Genomic DNA, 26,049 nt, shown 5'->3' with positions numbered 1-26,049 from the left:
TATTTATTACCTAATTGTATGAAAAAATGTTTTCTATGCTAATTTACACTAGCATGGAAAGAGACTCAAAACTTTTTAGCTTGCTCTCAGGATACACCGGGCAAGAACTCAACCTGCTATTAAGACTATTTTCCTTAAACATTTGTTTAACAGGTATATAGTGCCTTCTGCTGTAGCTCTGATCTTCATTAATTAACTTGAGTGTTTTAAAATCGCAGATGTTGATTGTGACCATTTCACGCTGTTCATGGGGTTTGTCACCTCACAGTTTAATTGAAATGGGCTTGGCACTAAAAAGGTGTAGAAATTCTGCTATGGACCGTCTTCCAGCTAACTTAAGTATTATTTTTATATGTTTTTCTTGCTTTATACCCCTCCTTAATTTTAACTCAACTGTTGTTCTTCACATTACTGTTTCCCAATTTCTTGGAATGTTCTGGGTATCTAATGATGTTGGCCACTGAGTCACCTTTCTAAAATGTTAATTGAATATTCTACTTCTCATTGAAACTATTCGTTTAAATTATTTATATTTTTCCACTAATACACAATGTACTTGTTGGCTGTTACTGCATTGAACTGTGTACTCATGTGATTTACTAATGTCTGCAATAACTACAACCAGGCTGGCAATAATGGACATATATTGTGTCATTTGTCTCCCATTTAATATATTACCATACTCCTGCTGAACATTAATTTGGATGAATATATGTATGGTGTTTATGTGTAATAGGTAGTGTGAGTAAAAACTATTTTGTGATAGACCATACTCGAACTTTACTATGTGAGGATTCAGAAGTTTTAAGTTTTCAACATTTTCCACTGAAATACTGAGAAGATTCACGGAATGGGACGTAGTTAAATTATTCCTGATGATCTATCTGTAGTAATCAGTACTGCAGAAGATAGACTTAACAATCTGCTGTCAACACTGGATTAATAATCCTCGAAGTATTAGCTGACTCTAGCATGTACCAAGGGGATGGCAAGATAGGCCCCCACCAAGGATTCAGGCAATTAAGGGACCACACAACATGATCAGAGGAAAAGGAAAGATGGTTTAAAAACTATTCAGTATGGGTATGCAACTTTTCCTATATGTCGTGTTCCTATTTTTACCTACCCAGAGAAGCCTTTCCCTTCACCCATGACTGTAAACACATGCTGCTCTGACCATATTATTTCCACAGTGAAGTTCATCCATGTTGCCTCATGAAGATATCATTAATACTGAACAGACATCTGTCATTAACACGTGTTGTGACAATAGTGTGCTTGGACCATATGTCTGTCACATATACATTTAAACATGTTCAGCAATGGAATTCTTGCTGCTACTTTGCTGCATTGTTGTAGGACATTTACAGCATTGTCCCCTTACCTAGTGTGCACTTATTGTGTATTTGTAACCCAGCACAAAGTCCCAAATGACTGGAAAAATGGGCAGATGGCTTCTGTATATAAAAGGGAGATAGCATGAACCGAAAAAATTACAGACCAATATCCTTAACAGTGGTTTGTTGCAGAATTCTTGACCATGTTCTCACTTCCAATACACTACTCAACAAAAGTTTGGAAAACTATCATAAAATGTTGTCTACAATACTAGAGCTCTCATTGACTTAGGCGCTCATGCATTATCCAGTTATAGACTATATACTTGACAGTGTTTACTACAGGTAAGTTTAGTGGCCATTTCCCAATCATGTAAACATACCACTACCCAGTGGTACACTGCAAGTGGTCCAGTATCTACAACATCTTCATTAATTTTGTGTTTAGCACTGCAGTAACATGCCATAGAGGCATACAACACTTTGATACAATCATTTAGTGACTTTACTTTCATCAGGTCATAAACAGCAAGATATTACCGATTGGTAACATGTCATTCAAGTGGTGTGTTTAATGTGTGGAGAAAGTACAGAGAGACAGGAAATGTGAATGATAGACCTCACAGTGGTTGTCCTTGTATGACAACTCCAAATTCTTCATTTCTTCCAGCTGTCAGCTTGCATTCACCCAACATCAACTGCAGTGGGACTCATATCTCAGACCAAACAGAGCACAGAAGATTGCATCTGGGTGGTCTTCATTCCAGAAAATCATTGAGAAGATTTGCACTAAACCAATGGAACCAATGCGAGTGAAGGACCTGAGATCGTGCACATCAACATTGGACCATTGCAGAATGGAATACTGTCATGTTTTGAGATGATACCAGGATTGGTCTGTGACAACACACTAGATGTGTTAGTGTTTGGAGAAGCAGTAGATAACAACAGGAACCCCGATACTTTCAGGAAGTCCATCAGTTTGCTGGTGGAAGTATAGTGTTTTGGGTGGCAATAATGATGGGACAGTAGACCTCTCTAATTCTCATCTATGGCAATTTGACCAGTCCCCGATACCTCCAAGAGGTCCTACAAATGACTGTAAGGCCCTACAGACATGAAGTCAGTTACAACTTCATCCTAGTTGATCACAATGTGAGGCCACACTGTACTCTGCCAGTGTCTCGGTTTCTTCGAAGATGCAATGTCAACTGAATACATTGGCCAGCACTTCCCCTAGACATGAACGCAATTGAGCATACATAGGGTCTGTTGAATGTGCAATTGGACAATGTCTGAATCCAGCTGACAATCTTCAGAACCTTACTGAAGCAGCCATTGAGGAGTGGGACCTCATACCCCAAGATAAAGTTGATGGTCTCATCCAAAGCATGCCTCACAGAGTGGAAGAACTCCTCCATGTGTGGGGATGACATACTCACTACTAAAGACTGATAACCATCATCATAAGATAAAGATTTTCACTGTTTTTGTTGCCAGGTTGTACACTTAGGAGAGAGCCTACTTTGTTTTGTAATTTTTTTGTAACTAACCAAAATCATTCTTGGTTTCGGAAGTAATTATGTTTATTCTGTTAATAAGGTACTGTACAAACCTCAGTGGGTGTACCACAAGAAGTTATTCCAAACTTTTGTTGAGGTGTGTAAAATAAATTTCCTTGAGACCGAAAAGTTTCTCTCCATGTAACAGCATAGTTTTAGAAAGCATCGCTCATGCAAAACTCAGTTTGTCCTTTTCTCACATATCTTGTGAACTATGAATGCAGGACAACAGGCATGTTACCCCATTGCAGACTGTTTATGAAGGTGTGAGCATATGGAATAAGTTCCCACATATGAGTGCAGCTTGAAGACTATAAAAATCACCAAATGTAGAAAAATGTAAGTTAATGCAGATGGGTAGGAAAAACAAATAAGTAATTTTTGAATACAGTATTATTAGTGTGCTTCTAGATACAGTCACATCAATTACATATCCAAGCATAATGTTGCAAAGCAACACGAAATGGAATGAGCATGTAAGTATTGTAGTAGGGGCGGCAAATGGTCAACTTCTGTTTAGTGGAAGAATTTTAGGAAAGTGTGGTTCATCTGTAAGGGAGAATTATGCATATATGACTCTTTTATGACCCATTCTTGAGTACTGCTCAAGTGCTTGGGATCCACACCAAGCCAGATTAAAGGAAGATACAGAAACAATTCAAAGGTAGACTGCTAGATTTGTTATCAATAAGTTCGAGCAACACACAAGTATTACAGAGATTCTTCAGGAACTCAGCTGGGAATAATACCTGGAGGGAAGGCACTGTTCCTTTGGAGGAACTCTACTGAGAAAATTTGAACTGGCATTTGAAGCTGACTACGGGATGATTCTACTGCCACCAATATACATTTTGTGTAAGAACTATGAAGATTAGGGCTCATACGGAGGCATTTAGACAGTCGTTTTTCCCTTACTCTCTTTGCAATTGGAACAGGAAAGTAAATTACTAGCAGTAGTACAGGATACCCTCTACTTTAATTTCCTAGTGGGAAATGTCTTCAATGAAAGCTCTTTAAATGTGTAGTTGATTTTGGACCAGATAGAGCAGAGGTACTGACACAGCTGAGCTAGTTATGAAGTAGAAGCTTTCAAGCTCCAGATGAAAAAGCTGATGAAGAGCATTGACATGACTTCCCATCAAAATACTTTCAAGATTTTTCAATTGAGTTAAGAGATACTTATCTAAACATCACAATAGCTTTGAGAACTTTCATGGCTGTGCCATTGACTGTAACATCTTCTGAATGCAGTCTCAGCAGATTAAAGATGATAAAAATTGGTGTGGATCAAATATGGGTGGAAGTAGACTATCATGTTGATAGATTATGACACAGCTGCTAAACTTGACATCAATGACATAATTGATAACTTTGCATCACTCAAAGAAGGGAAATGTAAAGTAAAATTATAATAAAAAAGCAGATCTTGGAAAGGGATATTTTCACTACTTTTAATTATAGCCCTTTTTCTTTTATAGCAGATTAATAAGTTATGCTCTTGTAATAATTTATGAGGAGCAAGTAAAATCTGTTCTTTATTGTATATCATTCTAAAGCCAATGTACAGTAGCTACCATAAAGACTGAGATATAGATCTTGTTTTAGTTCCAATTTTTTTAAAAAAAGTTTAAACAATTTGTAATTTCTTTCCTATGGTGATATAATGTAATTTCTATGCCAGTCACATTTTTCCAGAAGTGGTCAAAACAAAAACGACTGACCAATGGGACACAAATTTCAATATTTAGATGGCTGACCATCTACATATTATTGATTTCTTATATTACCCATTAATTCATATGAGTTTTAACAATGCATTATATTTAAAAAAATCATGTTTGTAATTTTACGTCATGAGTGCTGGTTGGTGAATATGCAAGTAAAAATTAGAGAAAGTGGGAGTGGGTGAGTGTTGTTTTAACTGAGACTGTATCTTATGGCTTTCATAACTTCAGGTATTGGCAAGTCCACCAATGGCTATACAGGGTGTCTCTTCAAAAAATCATAATTTTAATGAAGTAATCTTATCAGCTATGTAAGAATTGGATGCTAATGAAAATTTTTGCTGGAGGATATGTTTCTGGGTGGTTTGAAAGAAGGGTCTTTGTTGCTGTGAAGAGAGATAGGAACAGACTACTGCACAGGAGTTTGTCATTGGCCAGTGTTGGTGGAGTAGACAGAAGAGAAAAACATGAGAGAGATTATTTGTGGAAATGTTGACGGATATAGTGTTTCAGCAGATTCATTTACTATAGATATGTGCATTTCATGTGAATTAGGTGAGCACTGTCAGAGTGGAGATAGTATTGTTTATTGGTTGGCTTGATGTCAATGTGGGTAATGTGTCTGTCTTGCAGATGTCCAGGATCATGCAACAGACCTCAGAGCTTGTAACTCCTCTTGGGTTAATTGGATTTCCTCAATCAGAACAAATGCCCATTTCAGAGATAGGTACTTGCATTCCAGCATATCATTTAGTTTGGTGAATCTCCCATACTCAGCTTACAGTAGCCTCCCACACTCCACTCTCTTTTCCTCTTTTTCTGTATTTTTCCTTGCTTCTTCTATTCTCTTTAGGTACCACCTCCCTCCCCCCCCCCCCCCTCCCACAAATGTACTCTGTATATACACACTCTAAGACAAAAAAAATGACACACCATGAAGGTATTATCTGAATGCAATGGAAACCAGTAGATGTGATGTACACATACAAACAAACAAGTGATTACAATGTCAGAAAAACTGGACTTTTATTCAAGAGAAAGAGCTTCACAAATTGAGAAAGTCAATAATGCATTGGTCCACCTCTGGCCCTTATGCGAGTGGTTATTCAGCTTGTCGTTGATTGACAGAGTTGTTGCATGTCCTCCTCATGGATATTGTGCCAAATTCTATCCAGCTCATGCATTAGATCATCAAAATCCTGACACAGTTGGGGGACACTGCCCATAATGCTCCAAACATTGTCAGCTGAGGAGAGATCCAGTGACCTTGCTGGCCAAGGTATGGCCTGGAATCTCAGTAACTGGAGTAGAATTGAAACTTCCTGGCAGATTAAAACTGTGTGCCTGACCGAGACTCGAACTCGGGACCTTTGCCTTTCGCAGGCAAGTGCTCTACCAACTGAGCTACCGAAGCACGACTCACGCCCGGTACCCACAGCTTTACTTCTGCCAGTACCTCGTCTCCTACCTTCCAAACTTTACAGAAGCTCTCCCGCGAGAGAGCTTCTGTAAAGTTTGGAAGGTAGGAGATGAGGTACTGGCAGAAGTAAAGCTATGGGTACCGGGCGTGAGTCGTGCTTCGGTAGCTCAGTTGGTAGAGCACTTGCCCGCGAAAGGCAAAGGTCCCGAGTTCGAGTCTCGGTCGGGCACACAGTTTTAATCTGCCAGGAAGTTTCATATCAGCGCACACTCCGCTGCAGAGTGAAAACCTCATTCTGGAAACATACCCCAGGCTGTGGCTAAGCCATGTCTCCGCAATATCCTTTCTTTCAGGAGTGCTAGTTCTGCTAGGTTCGCGGGAGAGCTTCTGTAAAGTTTGGAAGGTAGGAGACGAGGTACTGGCAGAAGTAAAGCTGTGGGTACCGGGCGTGAGTCGTGCTTCGGTAGCTCAGTTGGTAGAGCACTTGCCCGCGAAAGGCAAAGGTCCCGAGTTCGAGTCTCGGTCGGGCACACAGTTTTAATCTGCCAGGAAGTTTCATATCAGCGCACACTCCGCTGCAGAGTGAAAACCTCATTCTGGAGTAGAATTGTCGTCAGTGATGAGCTCCACTTGAAATTGAGCACTAATGACCAGTGAAGATGTATCTGGAGATGCTCAGACAGCTGTGAGTTACCAACTTGACTTTCGCCTCCATATGGCCTAACTACAAGGACTAATGGTTTGTGATGCCATTTCTTTTCATAGCAGGACTCCCCTAGCTGTCATCCATAGCACCCTTATGGTACAGCTGTACATCAACAATATTCTATGACCCATTCTGTTGTCGTTCATTTCAAGCCATCCTGGGCTTACATTTCAGCAAGATATGCCCACATGTACATGGCAGGAGTTTCTGCTTTTGTGCTTGTCAAATCCTGTCTAGGCCAGCAAAGTCACCAAATCTCTCCCCAGTTGAAAATATTTGGAGCATTATGGGCAGAGCACTACAATTAGCATGAGATTTTGATGTTTTGATCTGCCGATTTAACTGAATCTGGCATGATATCCCTCAGGAGGACATCCAATTACTTTATCAATCAATACCAAGGCAAATAACTGCTTTCATAAGAGCCAGTGGTGGACCAACAAGGTGCTAACTTGCTTAATTTGTGAAGCTCTTTCTCTTGTACAAATCATCCAATTTTTCTGAAAATGTAATCATTTGTTTGTCTATAGATGTACACCACATCTGGCAATTTCCATCTCATTTTAATAATTCCTTCATACTGTGTCTTTTTTTTAACTTGTGTAGTATACTTAATTTTTTATAATTTTGTTTTATTCATTTTTCGCCAGCCGGAGTGGCTGGCTACAGTCTGGAACCTAGCGACCACTACGGTCGCAGGTTTGAATCCTGCCTCGGGCATGGATGTGTGTGATCTCCTTAGGTTAATAGTTCTAAGTTCTAGGGGACTGATGACCACAGCAGTTAAGTCCCATAGTGCTCACACCCATTTGAACCATTTTTTTAATTATTAATTTTTCCCTGCAAGTTTCTTTTCTTCTTCCTTACCCATCAGCAATTCGTTTGCAATTTCTCCTGTTTATTATAATCAAACTATGCTTACTGATCTTCTGCTGTTGACACTTTCACCCCCTCCACCCCCAAAAAATAGATACCCCTGGCTCCTTTTTCTTTGTATTTGTCTCTCATCATCTCTGCACATCACTGAACTATCTTAATGTGGATTTTGAGTGCAATACTGCTCTTGTCATAGCTGTTGTAGCTTCTTCATCTTGTTTCCCCCTGGAGAAGGAACCCTGGTTCAAAAACTTGGAACATATTTTACTTATTTTTATGCATTTTCAGTGACTGTACTATGAGTTGTACTTCCCAGAGGTAAGTGTATTCAATCCCACCTGTCTCTTTGTTAAGTTAGCAAACATCTCAGAACTGTGTTCATTTTTGGAGTTTAAATACTTGTTTCATTTTAAACTAAGTAATGACAAAAATGTAACTAATTGTAGTTAAAAAACAAAAAAACAAAAAAAACACTGGTTTACACCATTAAGAGTCATATAGCTGCATTGGAAGCAAAAAACAGAAGTTAGAAAACTAAATGATCTTAACGTTACACTATGAAAGTAAGGAACTGTGACTATCTGTTTGTTTCAGCAACAACAGCAACTGGCTGAACTTGGAATGAAGCAATTACAGCAAGCAATGCAGCAGTTACAAGAACAGCTGCAACTGAATGTCATACAGCAGACACACCTACTGCAGTCAGGGGACAAAAAGAAAGCTTCAGGCCCTTTGCAACAGTTAGCACTGCAACAACAGCAACTCATGCAGCAGTTACAAATCACACAACGACAGTATTTACTGCAGCAGGGTATTGGCATTCAACCAATGGTGCTTGCTCAAGCTCAGGCACAAAGTGCAGGTAGGCATGGAGATAACAAACAAAACTTGCCAGCTCTGGGTGAGCAAAAATCCTTGATTCAAATTGAATTGTCAACATGAGGCCCCTCCACTGGACCCCATTTCCTAGGAGTATATGATGAAATGTCAAAATTACATTGTAGTGGTAAGTCGGTGGCATAACGTTTCATCTTCGAGGTCTGCAGCTGTTTTTATTCTCAAGAGAAATCTGTTTTTAATTTTTATACTTGCATGAAAAAAGAACATATTGCTGACATACTGTGTATCATACATTGTCACAGAAATATTCATGTAAATTAAATAATAAGTGCCACAGCATGCTAATGGAAAATTTGAGCAACATTTAAAAGGCTTAGAGGAGGCACAAGTAAAGAATTTGGACATAGAGAAGGAAAAGTTCTGCGGCAGTTTTAAAAATAGTGATGATATAAAAGTAGTATCTGGTACTGGACACCTGAGAAGAAGAAAAAGGAGGAGGAGAAGCAGGAGGACCTGTAAGTGTGCAGAAGAATCAACAATATTGTTCCTTCAGCTTAAGTACTCTACAAGAAAGCATCCAGCAGAACATCAACACCGATATTCCTGCTTTGGTACAAAAAAAATTAAAATAAAATAAAATAAATAAATAAAAAAAATCAGAAAAATATTTTTCTTTAGTTTAAAAAGCAGTTCTGAATTATGGTATCAAGTTTACACAGGAGGTTCAGGACTAATACTTACAGAAAATATCCTGAATATATTCAGAGAGAAAACCAGAAAACTTGACAGCTTAATTCAAGGTTACAAGGAATAAATTGCATTGATATATCAAACAACAGCCAACAAACCCAGCAAGAGAAAACCCGATATGTGAAATTTGCCATTCTTTAATATGACATAAGTCCTACAAAAACTTTTAATTTGGGACTGAAGTCAGTAGAAGAAAAGAGGAGAAGATACAAACAGAAGTGTGCAGTTTGAATGTTCATAGACATGCATACCACAACAGGCAGCATTACTATGTAAAACAGAAAGTACAAATCCATGAAATAATAAGTGCACTGCTGCTACAAAATTTGTAACTTCATAGATAAATTTAAAGGTGGTGTAGTAGAAGGCCACACTAACATGCTCTTGAATTTACTTATTCTGTAAGTGGGAGGAGAGAAGCATATTAATTTATATTTTTACAAAAAAAATTTGAATATAATTGTGAAAGATATTTTTGTATATGTTGTCCTGTAAATGAACTTATTAAAGAACATCATATCAAATTGTAACGTGTTTTTGGGAAGACATTCATAGTAAAAAAAATTATTTTATCCAAGACAGAATCAGTTTCATCCTCTTAAGAGAGCAAGCGTGCATTAGTTTGCTATAATTGTACTTTTAAACAAAGAATTTCAAATATGAAAAGTTGAAGATCAGAAGACAAACGCTTCTCAGATGCAGTCACATCTTTTCCTGCTATAAACTTCAAAACAATAAAGCTGAATTATTTGGTCAGATGCACTCTATATTTAATCGAGGGTACATCACAACAAGTATGTGCTGGTCACCATTATTAACAAGCTGACAAAAATACTGAACAATGAAATCATTGTTTTCTCTGGAGAAGTTTGCGTTTTATTCTTAAGCAATTTCAGTTGTGTGTGAACTGATTTTGTAACTAAAATTAGGCATTTCAAACTCTTTTGTCGTTAGTACATCAGTGACAAATTATAATAATTGTACAGTATTCATTATGCAAGTTAGGCACCTTCAGTTGATTTTTAATTGCAAGACAGTATGTTTTCATAACAAGCTTATTGAAGCAGGAAGATACCTTACAAAATGGGGACATTATGAGAATCTCTGGGAAAATGTACCTCAGTTACTGTGAGCAGACATAAAAACAAAATATAACTGTGGAAAGTTGCTAGGCTGTTTGGATCTTAATAATTTCAGCAACAAAACATTCATTCATTTTGCCAAGTAAAATATTCCAAATAAATTTTATATGATAGCTCTTGCAGTATAAGTCTTAAAAAGTGTGGTTTAAGAATTTGTTCTAAAGCATTAATTGTTCATTTGAAAAGTAGGGGTATATCTACATCAGCAGCAGCTCTGAAACAAAGTAAATTATTTGAATGACAAGAACTGAATGTCACTCTGGGGATCTTCACAGTAATCAAACTGTCAAAATGCAGTGCATCAACTGAATTTTAATAGTTTCATTACATTTGCGTGTTTTGGGCATTACAGTCTTGCATCACTTACACAAATAGGACATGATTTTCTTTTAATACAGTTATGAGTTGTAAATCTTTTATTTAAAACTTAACTTCATTCAAGAATGAGTGGCGCCAAAAGAAGTTTGAATAAAAATTCAAGAAAAAAAGTATTTCAGTGATCTTGATCTATTTATAAGTAGCAGTGGCAATTTCTGTTGTAGCATGAGAACATACAAGGTTTTACAATTCACATTTACTTGCAGGACCTACTGTTATCGTAGTGTTCAAACAATTTGCCACTGTTGAAATGACAGTAATTAGCTTGAAATAAAATATGACATTTTAGAGTTTGTTGGGCTTAGAAAGGTAAAGAATATGTAGGCAGTTTCCAGCTGGCTGAAATATTTCATCAAACAGTTCTGAAAAATGTGATGAAGGAATACAATTTTATCCGAGACATAAATGAGAATCTGTTGTTAGAGAGATTACAGAGTAATGAGCTGAAACTCTATCCACATATTGCAGAATGAGAGAGAGAGAGCTCCATTTTATTTAAATATTCTTGTAAAAGCTTAAAAAATACAGACAGTGGATTAAAAAATATTATTTCAAGAAAAAGAAATACTATTTCAATATTAAATAAAGTTTCATCTGCGAAATGAGGTACATAATGAGGACACATACTTGACAAATCTACAATTTTGTTTTTGAGCCACACTACAACTGAAGAATGAAATATTGCTAGATAACTTCATTTTGAAGACAGCAAACCATCAGGGAAGTTATACAGTTACATTATCAAGTCAAAAGAGTGTAAACAAAAATGAGAGACAAAGGAGTTCTGCTAAAAAGCATCGGAATTGTGAGTTCCATATAGTTTAATGTACCTACTTCAGCCTTATTTCAAGAAGAATGCTGACACTGTCCTGAATTCATCATGTCTAGCATCAAAAACTTCATTTCTGCCATAAGATGTCCAGATACATGCATCACCTGGTTTTGTTAAAAGAAAATGTGTCGGACTCAACAACTTCTAAATAGAGTCAAACATGGCTCAACAACTTCTAAATAGAGTCAAACATGTAGCTCAACAAATGGTGTATGCTTCTCTCAGGAACAGCTTGTGAAATGCAAGAAAGAATGAAAGTATCAATTGCAGATATACTCCTGAGAGTCACCGGCATTCCAAAAGTGGTTTACAATAACTTCAGTATTTCATCTCACAGTCTATTATTTCACCATGACATGCAAACAGTGCTAATGTGGAACTGTTTGAATGATGTGGGCATAGAGTATGCAATATGTAATAAAATTGCATGCACAAACATACAGGTGGATGTATTTAAAAAGAGAAAGGAAGACTAAAATGAAGAAAAATCTGAAGGTATGTTTGCTGAACTGTTTCTTGATCCAGTCAAGACAGATTTTGGAAGTCCGCACTACCTGGGTGTCCTGTAAGACATTGCCAAACAGCACTGTTGTATTCATCACATCACTGCGATGGACAAAATATCTTATGCTGTCTGTGGTTCACTGTGGAGGGGTCTACTTTTTATATTAACTCTGACTTGATGTGTGGAAGCTATTGTACATAATTACAGATATATAAATTATTCATCTCCCATTGTTCCCCAGAGCTTGCAAGAAATTACTTTGGTCTGAAACAAAAATATTAAAACCTGTTTTATTCAGCTATAATGACACCCACTGCAGTGCGGAGTTCCAAAGTGCTGTGGAATTCCTTTTTTTAAATGTTTAATTTGTATTGTAATTGTACTTATTTTATTTATCTTTAGTTATTTTCTGTTGGCTGTAAAGCTAAGTATTATGCAAAAACTAATAGGAACATTATATAAGCTATAATTTATTTAATTAAGTAATGAAGTGTATCGTCAATATAATTGTTTTCTCAGTGTTCATTTACTTTTTTAGTGAATTCAGGAACAAGTAACACATATGTTTTTAAATTTCTCAGCAGTGACATCAGATGTACCAAATCCTTGGAAAGAACCACCTTCTGAAAACCATGACACACATCACAATGTTTCGGCACATAAAAATGTCCCAGGAATCAATGGTAAGTATACTGTCCTTCCAAGCTTACATTGAAAGAAACAGATAATATCTTATGTAACTAAAAAGACTTAAATAATGCACTGAATAAACATTGTCCAGCATCATCAAATCAATACAGGTCTCTCACAATTTCTCTGCTTGATAATTACATATATTTTGCTACAAAATAATTATATTGAGATCATTGGGGTATCAAACTGACCAGTGTGAGTTGTAGCTTTAAAAAAAAAAAAAGAATTAATTGTTTCAATTAAATCAGGATAATTAACAAAACCTTAATTAGTTATTTGAGGGAAAATTGAAATATTTCATGAACAGCTCCTGATACCTATGTAAATAAGTGTCAGAAAGCTAATCATTTTCAGGACTAGCCATTTTGTGTATTAAAAAGTTCCATCGATGTGATATTCAACTGTTAAAACTGCCTTCAAAGCAGGTACTAAATTCAGGGCATTTTGAGAACAGAATATGCTGGGAAAGCAATTTTGTAAGCATCTCTGTTGTAATGTCTTAGTATTGTTGCAGCTGTACAGATGCCTACTGTCTTTTTTGCAGTCATTGGTGATTCATAGTTGAAAACTGGCTGTAGTGCTAATAGCTGTCCAGGATTTTATTACTCTGACTCAACTATAGAATGTCTCAAGCAACCTCTGAGGTGCCCAAGTATGGCCAATCACCAAAGACACCTGGCAAATGCGGAATGTTCCAGCAACATTGAAGGCAGAGAAGCATGTGAGAAGGACTGATAGAGAAAAACATCCTCCAGGAGAGCAGAATTACATGAAAGAGTCATGAGAAAGCTGTTTGCAGGCATTGACACTTTCCTGACCTAGTCTTGCCAAATCTTTCCACATCTTTTCATATGACATGCAAAAACTAAAGGATCCATAAGCTGCTAGTAGATACCAATATGTCCAAAGTTAAAATCTGGGTTGTTTGTCCACGTCATATTTCTTCAAACAATCAATTTTTTGACCTCTCTGGTGGGATCTTCTTCAGGATCTTGTCTCGTCCATGATAGATTGAGCACTGTTAGAGACCAGTGTCATCTTCTCTTATAGAGGGGATTTTTCTCACAGTTGTGTTGAAGAAGAGGGATTATAGACTAAAAAACCTTGTGGCTATCACTGGTGGGCCATCATCATTGTGTAGTAAAACAAGTATTCCCACACTAATGCCAAAGAACGGGGTTTATTTGCTAAAACTCTTGTGGCTACCATTGGTGGTCCAACATTACTGGCTAGAAATGAAATGGGCAGAGCAAGAGAGAGGGAATGTTTACTCAAAATATTATTTTCTACAGGTGTGGCTTCCAGGGCATTGTTTATATTGCTCTCACACAATGCAGTCATGTGTTTGCTTCCTTGAAGGTCAGAAGCCACAATGCCAGAAGCCTATAGCTGTAGTCTCTATTGAACAATGTAAAATCCAGGATGGAATGTACCAATATTATGAAAAGAAAAGGAAAGTTGCTAATCACCGTATAGCAGAGACACTGAGTTGCAGATAGGCACAACAAAAAGACTCTCACAATTAAAGCTTTCGGCCATTAAGGCCTTCATCAACAATAGATGACTGACACACACACACACACACACACACACACACACACACACACACACACAAATGCAACTTGCACAGGCGACTGCAATCTCAGGCAACTGAAACCACACTATCTTCAATACAATTGTTTTCCCAATATTCATTTACTTTTTTCATGAATAAATGAACAAGTACCACATACATTTTTAAGTTTCTCAGCAGTGACATCAGATGCACCAAATCCTTGGAAAGGACCACCTTCTGAAAACCATGAGACACATCACAATGTTTCGGCCCATAAAAATGTCCCACACTGTGTGGTGATTTCAGTTGCCTGAGACTGCAGTCGTGTGTGCAAGTTGCATTTGTGTGTGTGTGTGTGTGTGTGTGTGTGTGTGTGTGTGTGTGTGTGTGTGTCATCTATTGTTGACAAAGGCCTTAATGGTCAATGGGTTTAATTGTGAGAGTCTTTTTGTTGTACTCTCTATTGAAGTTACATTCTGAAGAAGATCCCAGTGGAGAGGTCAAAATGTAAATTGTTTGAAGAAAGATGATGAGCCTGACAATCCAGAAGATTTTAATATCAGTGATATTGGCCACAAAAGCCAAATTATGTGCAAGATGATATCAATCATCTCTTGAGATGTGCAAGCATGGCTGACCACAAAAGGTGCCTGGTAAATTTGCAAGATGTTCCAGCAATGTTGATGGCAGAGAAGCATGTGAGAAGGTCTGACATTGGAAAAGATCATGCAGGACTGTGGAGTTACCTGAAAAAGGAGTGAGAAAATTCTTGACAGACATTGACATTTACCCACTTTAGAACAGAAGGACTTCCGACAACTACAATCTAACTGCTCCTTGACAGTGGCAACTGCAAGCATGAACACTGACCATCTCAAGAGCTGCAGAAGTTATCAGGATTACACTTCTCCTCACATCAGAAATTGTTGACTTCCTTCTTTCATATTAAAAAATAAAACAAATATTAAATCAAAACATAAATTGGAACTTTTCTGCCTTCTCTTGGTCTTTATATTCTTAATAAAGATAGAATATTGATTAATATTTAAATATATTGGATTAACACTTCCTGAACAAAACTTGGAAATAAAAAATATATATTAAAAAAGAAGGTCAAATGTTTTGTGAAATCATTTGTCTAAAAGTAAGAAATAAAATAGATTAGAGAAACATTTGATGCACCTTCCAAAATTTCTTCCCAGTATTCCTCATATAGTGTGCTTTAAACACCATGAGTGAACTATTGTTTATAATTCTGTTACATGTGTTTTCATGGCCTGAACCAAATTACTTAACATGTTTTACCATCAATATCCATCCATCATCACAAGATAAACAGTTCACTGCTTTTTACATTTAATTCATTAAGGGTATTCAAGTCTAAGAACAAGTTGTAAATGGCTTTTACACCATGACCTTTTATCTTCGATAAGAATTTTACTGTGGGAATATCAGTCTGGGTTCCGAAAAAGAAAAGAGCATCAGAAGGTATGATGGGCATCAGGAGTCAAACTTAACTATAAATAATGGCACAAAACTAGTCCAGGCAGCGAATACACATAACAGCAAAGCTGGCATCACATGAGTAAGATGACTAGGTTGTTCATTTTACATAAATGTGAAATGGCAACTCAGATGAATAACAGAAGCACACCATTAATTGGTCGCACCAGTAAAACCTCATAGATTAAATTTCTGACCTGTTGGTTTTGGAGATTTTTCTGAATAGCCTTGCAATACTGCTAGTTATTTTTGGTGATACAGTTGCTACAAAACTGCATGTTTGTTTGGAGTAAACTTTTAGAATCCAATACTTAAAGAGTGTGGTTGATATAATTTATTTATCTTATTGAAAGTTTTCCATCTTATTGAAAGAGCTCTCACAAAACCCAAAGAAATATTGATCTCATATAAATGTGACTTGAGTGGTAAAATGTCAGACTGCAGATCCGAAGGTCTCAGGTCTGATCCCTGCTCAGCCCTAGGATTTTTACCTGTCACTTATCTTTTCATTTACCTCTGGAAATATTGGTTAATGTGAAAAATACTGAGTTGCACTGTGGTTGAGCATCCACATTAAACTGTATGTCCTCCTATTATTGGCAGACTCTGTCAGTTCAAAAGCCAGAAAAAGGCAATGGCATACCACTTCCAATAGGACCACGTCTAATAAAGCACTGTGGGGTTCAAACCAACCTTTGGGTTGATGACAGCTTTACCCTTATATGAGGGCCATCAGTGGCACCAAGTTTAGTGTCCAGTGTAACTCTTGCATTGCTACAAAGATGATGATATAGAGACATTACTGTCTGTTCCATTGAGAAATAGATGAAATCACTAAAATTGAACAAGGCTCCTTGGCTCGATGGACTCCCTGTCAGATTCCACGCCGAATTTGCAGCTCTCATTTTAATCATAATATACTGCAGATCCCTCAAACAAAGCAACTGCGTCCACTAGTTGGAAGAAAGCACCAGTCATACCTGTCTACAAGAAGCGTAGCAGAAGTGATTCACAAAACCAATACCCAAAGATGTTGATGTCTACCAGTTGTTGAACCCTCGCACTTTTCTCAAGCCATGGATCAAGGCAATAAGTTACATGCAGTATTTATTGACTTCCAAAAAGCATTTGAGTCAGAATGACACTATTTGTTAACAAAAGTATGATCATATTGGGATCAAACAAGATTTGTGACTGGACTGAGGATTACTTGTTGGGAGGATGCAGCACGTTATCTCGGAAGAACATCCACAACTGACTTCAGGCATGCCACAGGGAAGTGCATATAGCCCTTTCTGCTCACATTCTATGTTAATAACCTGGGAGACAATACTAACAGTAACCTCACACTTTTTGTGATGATGCAGATATCTTTAATGAAATAGGGTACTGAAAAAAAGGAAGAAAGAAAGATTGGCAAGTTGCTTTAAATGTAAGGAAATTTAAAATTATGCACTTCACAAATCACCAAAAAGTAGTATCCTATGACTACAACATCAATGAGTCACAAATGGAATCAGTCAAATCATACAAATAGCTTGGTGTAGCAGTTAATATGGATATAAAATGAAATGGTCACATATGCTCAGTTATAGTTAAAACAGGTGGCAGATTTTGTATCATTTGTAGTATATTGGGAAAATGCAATCAGTCTAAAAATGAGACTGCTTACAAAGCATTTGTGCATCTCATCTTGGAATGCTGCTGAGGTGTGTAGGACCAATGCCAAATAGGACTAAAAGAGGGTATTAAATATATTCCAATAAGAGCAGCAGCATGAATGGTTATGGATTTATTTGACTTGAGGAAGAGCATTACAGTGATGATGAAAATTCCAGACAGGCAGATGCTTGAAAATGGATACCATCTGTCCCACAAAAGCCTTCTTAAAATGATTCAAGTACCAGTATTATGTGAAGAACCTGGAAAAATACTTCAAACTTTTGCACATTGCTCCTATAAGGACTGTGAAGGTAAGATTAGACTAATTACAGCACACACAGAGGCATTAAAGTAGTCATTATTCCCATACTCCCTAGGTGCAGACTGCACTACAGAGCAGGTTGATAAGGCGGGCAAATACTATTTCCAAACAACATACTTATCATGCAGAGAAGCCTAAATGGCAGAGACAGTAAAAACACGTTTTTGCTGGTATCTCCACATTCAATTAAAAAGTGAGGTCCCAAAAATGTCTTCTGGCACCCCAGAAACAATGACAAATCCTTCAACGATAGGCAGGGTGATAAAATGAGGGATAAAATGCCAGGAGCCTTTTTCAGACATTGTGCCTTCTGATAGATTTTTACTTACCTCAAAAAATTTGTAGACTACATAGAAAGGCCTGAATCATGTTTGTATTGGAGTTGTAATAACAAATGACCAGTTCTGATATTGACATTTCTGATACAACATTTTTTTCTTTGGTTTAAACTACAGACTACATCCAATATAATGCAGTGTAGTAAGTGGCCAACATTCTGTGTGAACATATGAACATGGAATGCCATAGGAAAGTTGTGAGCTCAACTCCTTTGAATATTTGTGCTTTTGGTCATGTTGAATGACTTAAAATTCATATTAGCTGTAAAGTAATGTGAGCTCATTCTCACTCTTCATTTGTTTCACTCATGAAATTATCTTTAGGATTTTTCTGAAATTTTGAAACACAAAATTGTAAGCAATTATAAGGAAGAACAGAATGTATAACACAAATCAAACTTTTGTGGGAAGCTGCAGCTACAAACTCACTTACATTTTCACCTTATGTGTTGCATATTTAGCATAGTGCAAGCACATTTGAAATCTCCAGTTTATGCTGTATTATCAGTTTGTCATTGAAGTCACAAGATAATTTAACACTTGCAACGTTTTTCTCTCGTGAATTTTTCAAGTTTCAGTAATGTGTATAATTTATTCTCTCCTTTTTTATATAAAAATTAAGGAACTTGTACCTCACCTGTATTGTTCTTGACACTGAGAAATCATTTAAACTTCAGTTGTGGTGAAAGTTATTTCATTATGACTGTATGCTATTTGCTTCTGTGTACTAACTAGCAAGAAAATTGAAATAAAAAAACTGGACATGGAACAACTGATTTGTTCAAACATTAAATACCTATGCACCGAGATGACAAAAGTTAGGGGTACCTACTAATATCTTGTCGGAGCTCTGTTTGCCTGCCATAGTGCGGCAACTTGACATGCCATGGACTCAACAATTCATTGTAAGTACCCTGAAAAAATATTGAAACATGCTGCCTTTATAGCCATCCATAATTCTGAAAATGTTGGCAGTATTTGGGATTTGTGTTGGGCAATCTCGATGGCCAAATTGTACACTCCAATTGTCCAGAATTTTCTTCACACCAGTCACAAACAGTTGTGGCCTGGTGGCATGGCACACCATCATCCATAAAAATTCCATCATTGTTTGGGAACATAAAGACCAGCTACAAGTGGTCTCCAAGAGGTTCAGCTGGGCCAGAGGACTCAGTCCCTGCCATGTAAACACAACCCACATCATTATGGACCCATCAACAGTTTCCACAGTGCCTTGTTGACAACTTTGTTCCATGGCTTTGTGCGGTTTATGCCACACTCAAACACTATCTTCAGCTTTTACCAACTGAAACTGAGACTCATCTGACCAGGCCATGGTTTACCAGTCACCTAGGGTCAAACCAATATGGTCATGAGCCCAGGAGAGTCACTGCAGGTGGAGTCATGCTGTTTGCAAAGGAGCTAATGTTGGTCATCTGCTGCCTTAGCCCATTAATGCCAAATTTCACTGCACTGTTCTAATGGATGCAATTATACATCCCGCATTAATTTCTGTGTGTTGCATGTCTGTTAGAACTGACAACTGTATACAAATGCCACTGTTGTCTGTCATTAGCTGAAAGTGTCAGCCACTGTGTTGTCCATGGTGAGTGATAATGTCTGAAATTTGGTATTCTCAACACACTCTTGATTCTGTGGATCTCAGAATATTGAATTCCCCAATGATTTCCAAAATGGAATTTCCCATGTGTCTAGCTCCAACTACCACTCTGCATTCAAAGTGTATTAATTCCCATTTTGCTGTCATAATCTCTTCAGTAACTATTTCACATGAATCACCTGAGTATAAATGACTATTGTGCCAATGCACTCCCCTTTTATACCTTGTGTATGCAATACTACTGCCATCTGCATTGCTATCCCATGACTTTTGTCACCTCAGTGTATTATTCATGTTTCTAGAATCTAAAAAGAAATGAAGTGAATGTGTTGTGGCATAGGTAAAACACAATATTAGTTGTATCTTTTTTTTCCAAAGTGTTTCAAACCTGTAGTATACTACTTGTTATTTCAGGACTTCTGGGAACTATAGGGTTGGGCCGCAGGGATAGCATGAATGGAGTTGCTGGTGTTGGAGAGGAGAAGCTTCTTGAAAGTTGTGGGGACAAAATGCATCCACTTTATGGTCATGGGGTCTGCAAGTGGCCTGGCTGTGAAGTTATATGTGATGATTTCCAGTCCTTTCTCAAGTAAATATAATCAGTTAACATTTAGTTCACTATTACACCCATAGGTGATGTAAGACTGAATTTGTATATTGGTGAAGTTCCCTGTGAATAGGTAGTTTTCTCTGTGTTTAATGTAGTCAGTAGCTATGGTGAATGATATGACTCACATTACCTAAGTTTACATCTCACATTATCTTCTAATAACCATTGATATTAGTTTTGTTTTGGCAGTATCAGTAAAATACTTTTGCATTTTTGTATTTATAATCGATTTTAACATTATGGAGATATATTATTAACACATGGTGAAACTATTAATGCTTTCCCTTTGTGCAAAGTCATCTGCTTCATAGCCATTAGTGAATATTTAAGGGGGGGGGGGGGGGGGGGGGAAGTTCATGAAAAACACACACTATTAAAAGATGCACCAAATCAACAATTTTGAAGATACAACAGTGAAATTTTGTACTATGCTTTACATGAAATTAACACATTTACTGTTAAGTTCCTTGCATTATATATATTTAACATTTTTAGAGAAGTTAAAAATTTTATTTTCAAAAAATAATTTATGTACCTTTTTCTCATAAAATATTCAAGAGACTTCTACAAAATTTTCTTTGTTTAATCTCTGTGCGTAATTAGTTATTTACATGTCTGATACATCATTTGAATGCTTCTTTTATCAGAATGATGTGGAATAAGTCAGTTTACAGGATATGTATATATAATCAGTGTTAACATTAATGAACACATTACCATTTTATTCCTACTCATGCAACAACAATTTAAAAAAGTTTTCTATTTTTCTGGTTACCAGCTTTTAAGTAGAAATTCATCATTAGAATAGAAGCAGTTGTCCAGGAGACATGGTTTTAAACTATATTTAAAACTTGTCTTGCCACCTGTCAGACATTTTATGTTATTGGGCAAATGATCAAAGATTTTTATTGCTGCGTACTGGACTCCCCCCTGACAGCTTTAACAGTGGGTAATAAAGATCAATTTTTTTCTTCTAGTGAAGTGGGTATGGGCATCACTTTTCTTTCCAAATTGTGATGGATTGCGTATGATGAATTTTATTAGTGAAAATACACTGAAGAGCCAAAGAAACTGGTACACCTGCCTAATATTGTATAGGGCCCAGCGAGCATGCAGAAGTACTGCAACACGATGGAGCATGGACTCAAATAATGTGTGAAGTAGTGTTGGAGGGAATTGACACCATAGATCCCTCAGGGCTGTCCATAAATCCATAAGAGTACGAGGAGGTGGAGATCTCTTCTGAACAGCACGTTGCAAGGCATCCAAGATGTGCTCAATAGCGTTCATGTCTGGGGAGATTGGGGCCAGCAGAAGTGTTTAAACTCATAAGAGTATTCCTGGAGCGACTCTGTTGCATTTATGGATGTGTGGGGTGTTGCATTGTTCTGCTGGAATTTCCCAAGTCCATTGGAATGCTCAATGGATATGAATGGATGCAGGTGATCAGACATGATGCTTACATATGGATCACCTATATCTAGACATATCAGGGGTCCCATGTCACTCCTACTGTATGTGCCCCGCACCATTACAAAGCCTCCACTGGCTTGAACAGTCCCCAGCTGACATGCAGAGTCCACAGATTCATGAGGTTGTCTCCATACTGTACATGTCCATCCACTCGATACAATTTGAAATGAGACTCATCTCACCAGGCAACACGTTTCCAGTCATGACAGTTTAGTGTTGGTGTTGACAGGCTCAGGTGAGGGGCAAAGCTTTATGTTGTACAATGATCGAGGGTACACAAGTGGCCCTTCAGCTCCAAAAGCCCATAACGATGATGTTTCATTGAATGGTTCACACACTGACACTTGTTCATGGCCCAGCATTGAAATCTGCAGCAATTTGTGGAAAGATTGCACTTCCGTCGCATTGAACGCTTCTCTCCAGTCTTCATTGGTCCCATTCTTGCAGGGTTTTTTTTCCGGCCACAGCAATGTTGGAGATTTGATGTTTTACTGGATTCCTGATCGTGGTACACTAGTGAAGTGGTTGTACAGGAAAATCCCCACTTCATTGCCACCATGGAGATGCTGTGACCTGACATTCGTGCACCACTATAACGCCATGTTCAAACTCACTTAAATCTTGATAATCTGCCATTGTAGCAGCAGTAATTGCTCTAATGACTGTGCCGACACTTGTTGTCTTATATAGGCATTGCTGAATGCAGTGCCGTATTCTGCCAGTTTACATATCTCTATATTTGAATATGCATGCCTATACCAGTTTCTTCATGTGTAATTGTATTAATTTTATTGAAGGCCATTGGTGCTACTTGTAGTTGCTTAAAGTTTTGTGGAATGACATGTTAATATATTCTCTTGCTTCTTCAACTGAACTATTTAATCCTATATTTGCTGCTACATTTAAGAATTGATTGTTAAAAATACTTGCAGCTTGAATTATAAGTCACAACATTGGCATTTAGTTTAATTGTTATGGAATCTTGTACACTGACTATCTGTCCTGTCTCCCATTTGGCAATGTCTCATATAGTTTCAATCTTACTATCTGCATTAGTTGTTTCTGTCAGCATGTGCATAATTCCAGATATTTTAATGACTTTTCTTAAAATATTAAATAACGCCAGATCTTGACTTACTCTGACCGTTACACAGATATCCCTCTTCCTCTTACATGATATTTTAATTCCCTTAGTTATCCATGGCTTACTTGCTTTTTAATAGATCTTTTGGATAATTTTTTAGGAAAGCAGATTATAAATATTGACACAGATTTACTATAGAATAAATGTAATTTGGCATTAGCATCTCTTTCTACATATACCTCATCCCATACCACCCCTTTTAGCTTGCTCTTAAAACATTGTATCCTGTTGTCATTAAAAAGCCTCACTACTTGTATGAACCTGCCTCTGGGTTGTAAAGTGCCATACTGTTTTATTTCCATTAATTGTGCATCATGATCAGATAGTCCATTAGCAATTGGGTACACATTAATGGTTTCAGCCTGAGTTCTATCTATAAAAATGTTATCAACCAGTGTCCTACTATTTTGCTGCACATCAGTTGGTAAATAGACTACTGAAATTAGATTGAAACACCCAATTAATAATTCTAGCTCCTTTTCCTTTCTGTGTTGTTTAAGAAATCTACATTGAAAATGCCACAGAGCACTAAATGTTTCTTCTTGTTACAGGTAGCTCAATAATATATCTATATTTCTCATAAACAGCTGAAAGTTTCCTGGAGGGGATCTGTAGACTGTTACAGTCACCAAGAGAAGTATTCTGCAGTAACATGTCATAACCACATGTTCTAGATTATGATCTAAACAAAAACTATTTGTTTTAATATTTTTGACTTTTTAGTTTCGCAACTCCTCCTTTTTCCATGTTATTTACATGGTGTTAAAAGAGGCACATAACATCTATCCATTCAGAATTTTCCACGTGTTCTAGGCATACAGTAAGCACATTGTCTTACTTTTCAACCCTCTAATGTTCTGATCCAAACAAACTGATTTTATTTTACTGGAAACTATTGCAGATATTATGGTCTTTACTGCTCTATTTTCTTTCAATATCTCTGCCTATAACCTGAGCCTGACCTAAAAAAAAGTGCCCCTTTGATTCCAGCAATCACAGTGATTTATTCTTGTGTGCTTGTGGCCACTCTTACACTTTCTGCACTGCTCAGCTAATCTTTTTGTTCCCCTCCCATTTAGGCGCAGGCCATGATTATTGTATCCCCATCTCCCAACTGCAGGAACAGGCACAGAACAGACATCGAACTTTGTTTCAATCAAAATCAACTTGATCAGCTCTATCTTCACATGGCTAACAGCAGTGTTAACCCAAGTATAATAAGACTCTTTCATAAGGGGTTTTGAATGTAACAAATAGGAAAATTTTAATAATTTTTCAATTATAATTCTGTAAGTATAATATAAAATTCATGAAAAATTCGAATCACTTTGCCACATATCTCAGCTTGTACTCAGAATTTCAGAATTTACTCTTGACTTAACATTTATGGGGTTTATAGAAATCAGTGTACAAAATTTCATAATTATAGCCTTCATAGATTCCAAGGAAAAGGTACATAAACCTTTAAGCATAATTTTCAGGAAATGCAATTTGAAGTTCAATCTGAAGTTTTTTTTCATACATCACTTGTTCAGAAGGTCCCAGATTTGTACTCTGGGTCATCTTTCCCTTCAAGGTTTCTCTTCTGGTTTCTTGTTTTCTGCCTTCTTTCCTTTAACAGGTCTTTAACTGACTTTTCAGCTTCAGAGCTGTGCTGTAAATCTATTTTTCTCAAGATGTCTTGAGCAAAATTTCCTATCTTAAAGCCCATTCTCTTTAATACCTTCATCCTCCCTACATTCCCATGATTAAATACAAGAACTGCATCATAATTTGCATTTCTGATGACTATAGCAGACGAAAATGTTGTTTTAGGGCATTATTGTCATATGAGTGAATTTAGAGAATCATTTGGAGTTTGGTTTTTGCTATGAAGATACTTTTTTAGAATTTCACAATCAGTCATAAATCTGTAAGTGGGTTTGACAACATCCAGGATACAATTTGGAAGCCTCTCCTTGTGAATGTAGGGGCTTTTACTCATCTGAACCTGTAGGTATTTACACCCTGTAATGTGACAGGGACGATGAATAGGATGTTCATCTGATGCAATACATGGAAATATATTGCCCATACTGTACTTTTCATGTCACTTATACTGGATAGGTTCTGTATGATAGCCTTGCCATAATATACTTGAAGAGTGTCTATCATCTTCTTTGTGAGGCTGTTTTGTCCATCAATGTCCTTTGCATCTTCAAACTTTGTTACTGCTCCTAAGATATGGAACAGAATCACAGATGATCTGTAAAACCAAAGAGTATGTATCACAACCATTTAGATATAGCACATGCAAGTTTGCTTGAAAGCAATCCTCAGAATCATTCTTCACCGAGGTATTATTGAAGAGTTGCTTAAAAAAGTGGGTATGGCCGGAAGGTTGCATCATACATTTAATTATTGTTGTTTCTTGATTGAAACTTTGAGAACTTATAGCCCATGAGTTCACTAATAAATAAAAAACAAATTGAGAATGGTCATTTTTGGTCAATTTCGTGAAGTTAGGTTCTTTCATATATAGATTTATCATTTAATAATGATCATCTTGTGAACTTGTAGATGCAGCTGTACATGTAATTCAAAAAATTAATTGTATTCAAAAAATTAATTTTAGAATTAATACAACTGATCATTGATGAACGTTATAGTAAGAAAATGATATATTGGTATTTGAAAAAGGAAAAATTTGTTCATCACTTTTGAAAGTAGCTTAACTTTAGATGTTTCTGGGAGTTACTGAAGTGGTGAATTAACAGTGATATTGGGTTATCAAGGGGAAATATAAACTTTTGGCACAGTTATGGGACACAAGCTAAGATTGATAGTCAAGCTAAGTGCTGAGTTTGGTGACTGTTGTGTGTCAACAGGCATAGCACTGTGGGCAGCTGAAAAAAACATTGGACTCAACCTGATAATATGTACCTGGTCACCATATCCCATTACTTGGGCATATGGACTATTCCAGTAGAAGGTCAATTGCTTACTTGCTTACTTACTTACTTACGTCTCATGCTGTGTTACATGTGGAAACTGCTTGCATGGTGCAACAAGAATCC

General features: G+C 37.0%; 1 protein-coding gene across 1 annotated transcript in view; it reads left to right on the top strand.

Annotated features, from left to right (window-relative positions):
- Nucleotides 1-26,049, top strand: part of LOC126184990 (forkhead box protein P1-like) — a 224,997-nt gene that overhangs the window by 36,532 nt on the left and 162,416 nt on the right. Inside the window, exons 3-5 of the mRNA XM_049927700.1 lie at nt 8,220-8,487; nt 12,654-12,755; nt 20,181-20,355. Coding sequence (XP_049783657.1) covers nt 8,220-8,487; nt 12,654-12,755; nt 20,181-20,355 — 545 coding nt within the window. The remainder of the gene's footprint in view (nt 1-8,219; nt 8,488-12,653; nt 12,756-20,180; nt 20,356-26,049) is intronic.

The sequence above is a fragment of the Schistocerca cancellata genome, chromosome 4, assembly GCF_023864275.1.
Source record: "Schistocerca cancellata isolate TAMUIC-IGC-003103 chromosome 4, iqSchCanc2.1, whole genome shotgun sequence".
Taxonomy (NCBI): domain Eukaryota; kingdom Metazoa; phylum Arthropoda; class Insecta; order Orthoptera; family Acrididae; genus Schistocerca; species Schistocerca cancellata.
Note: the sequence above shows the minus strand (reverse complement) of the source record. Positions and strands in the feature narration are given on the sequence as shown.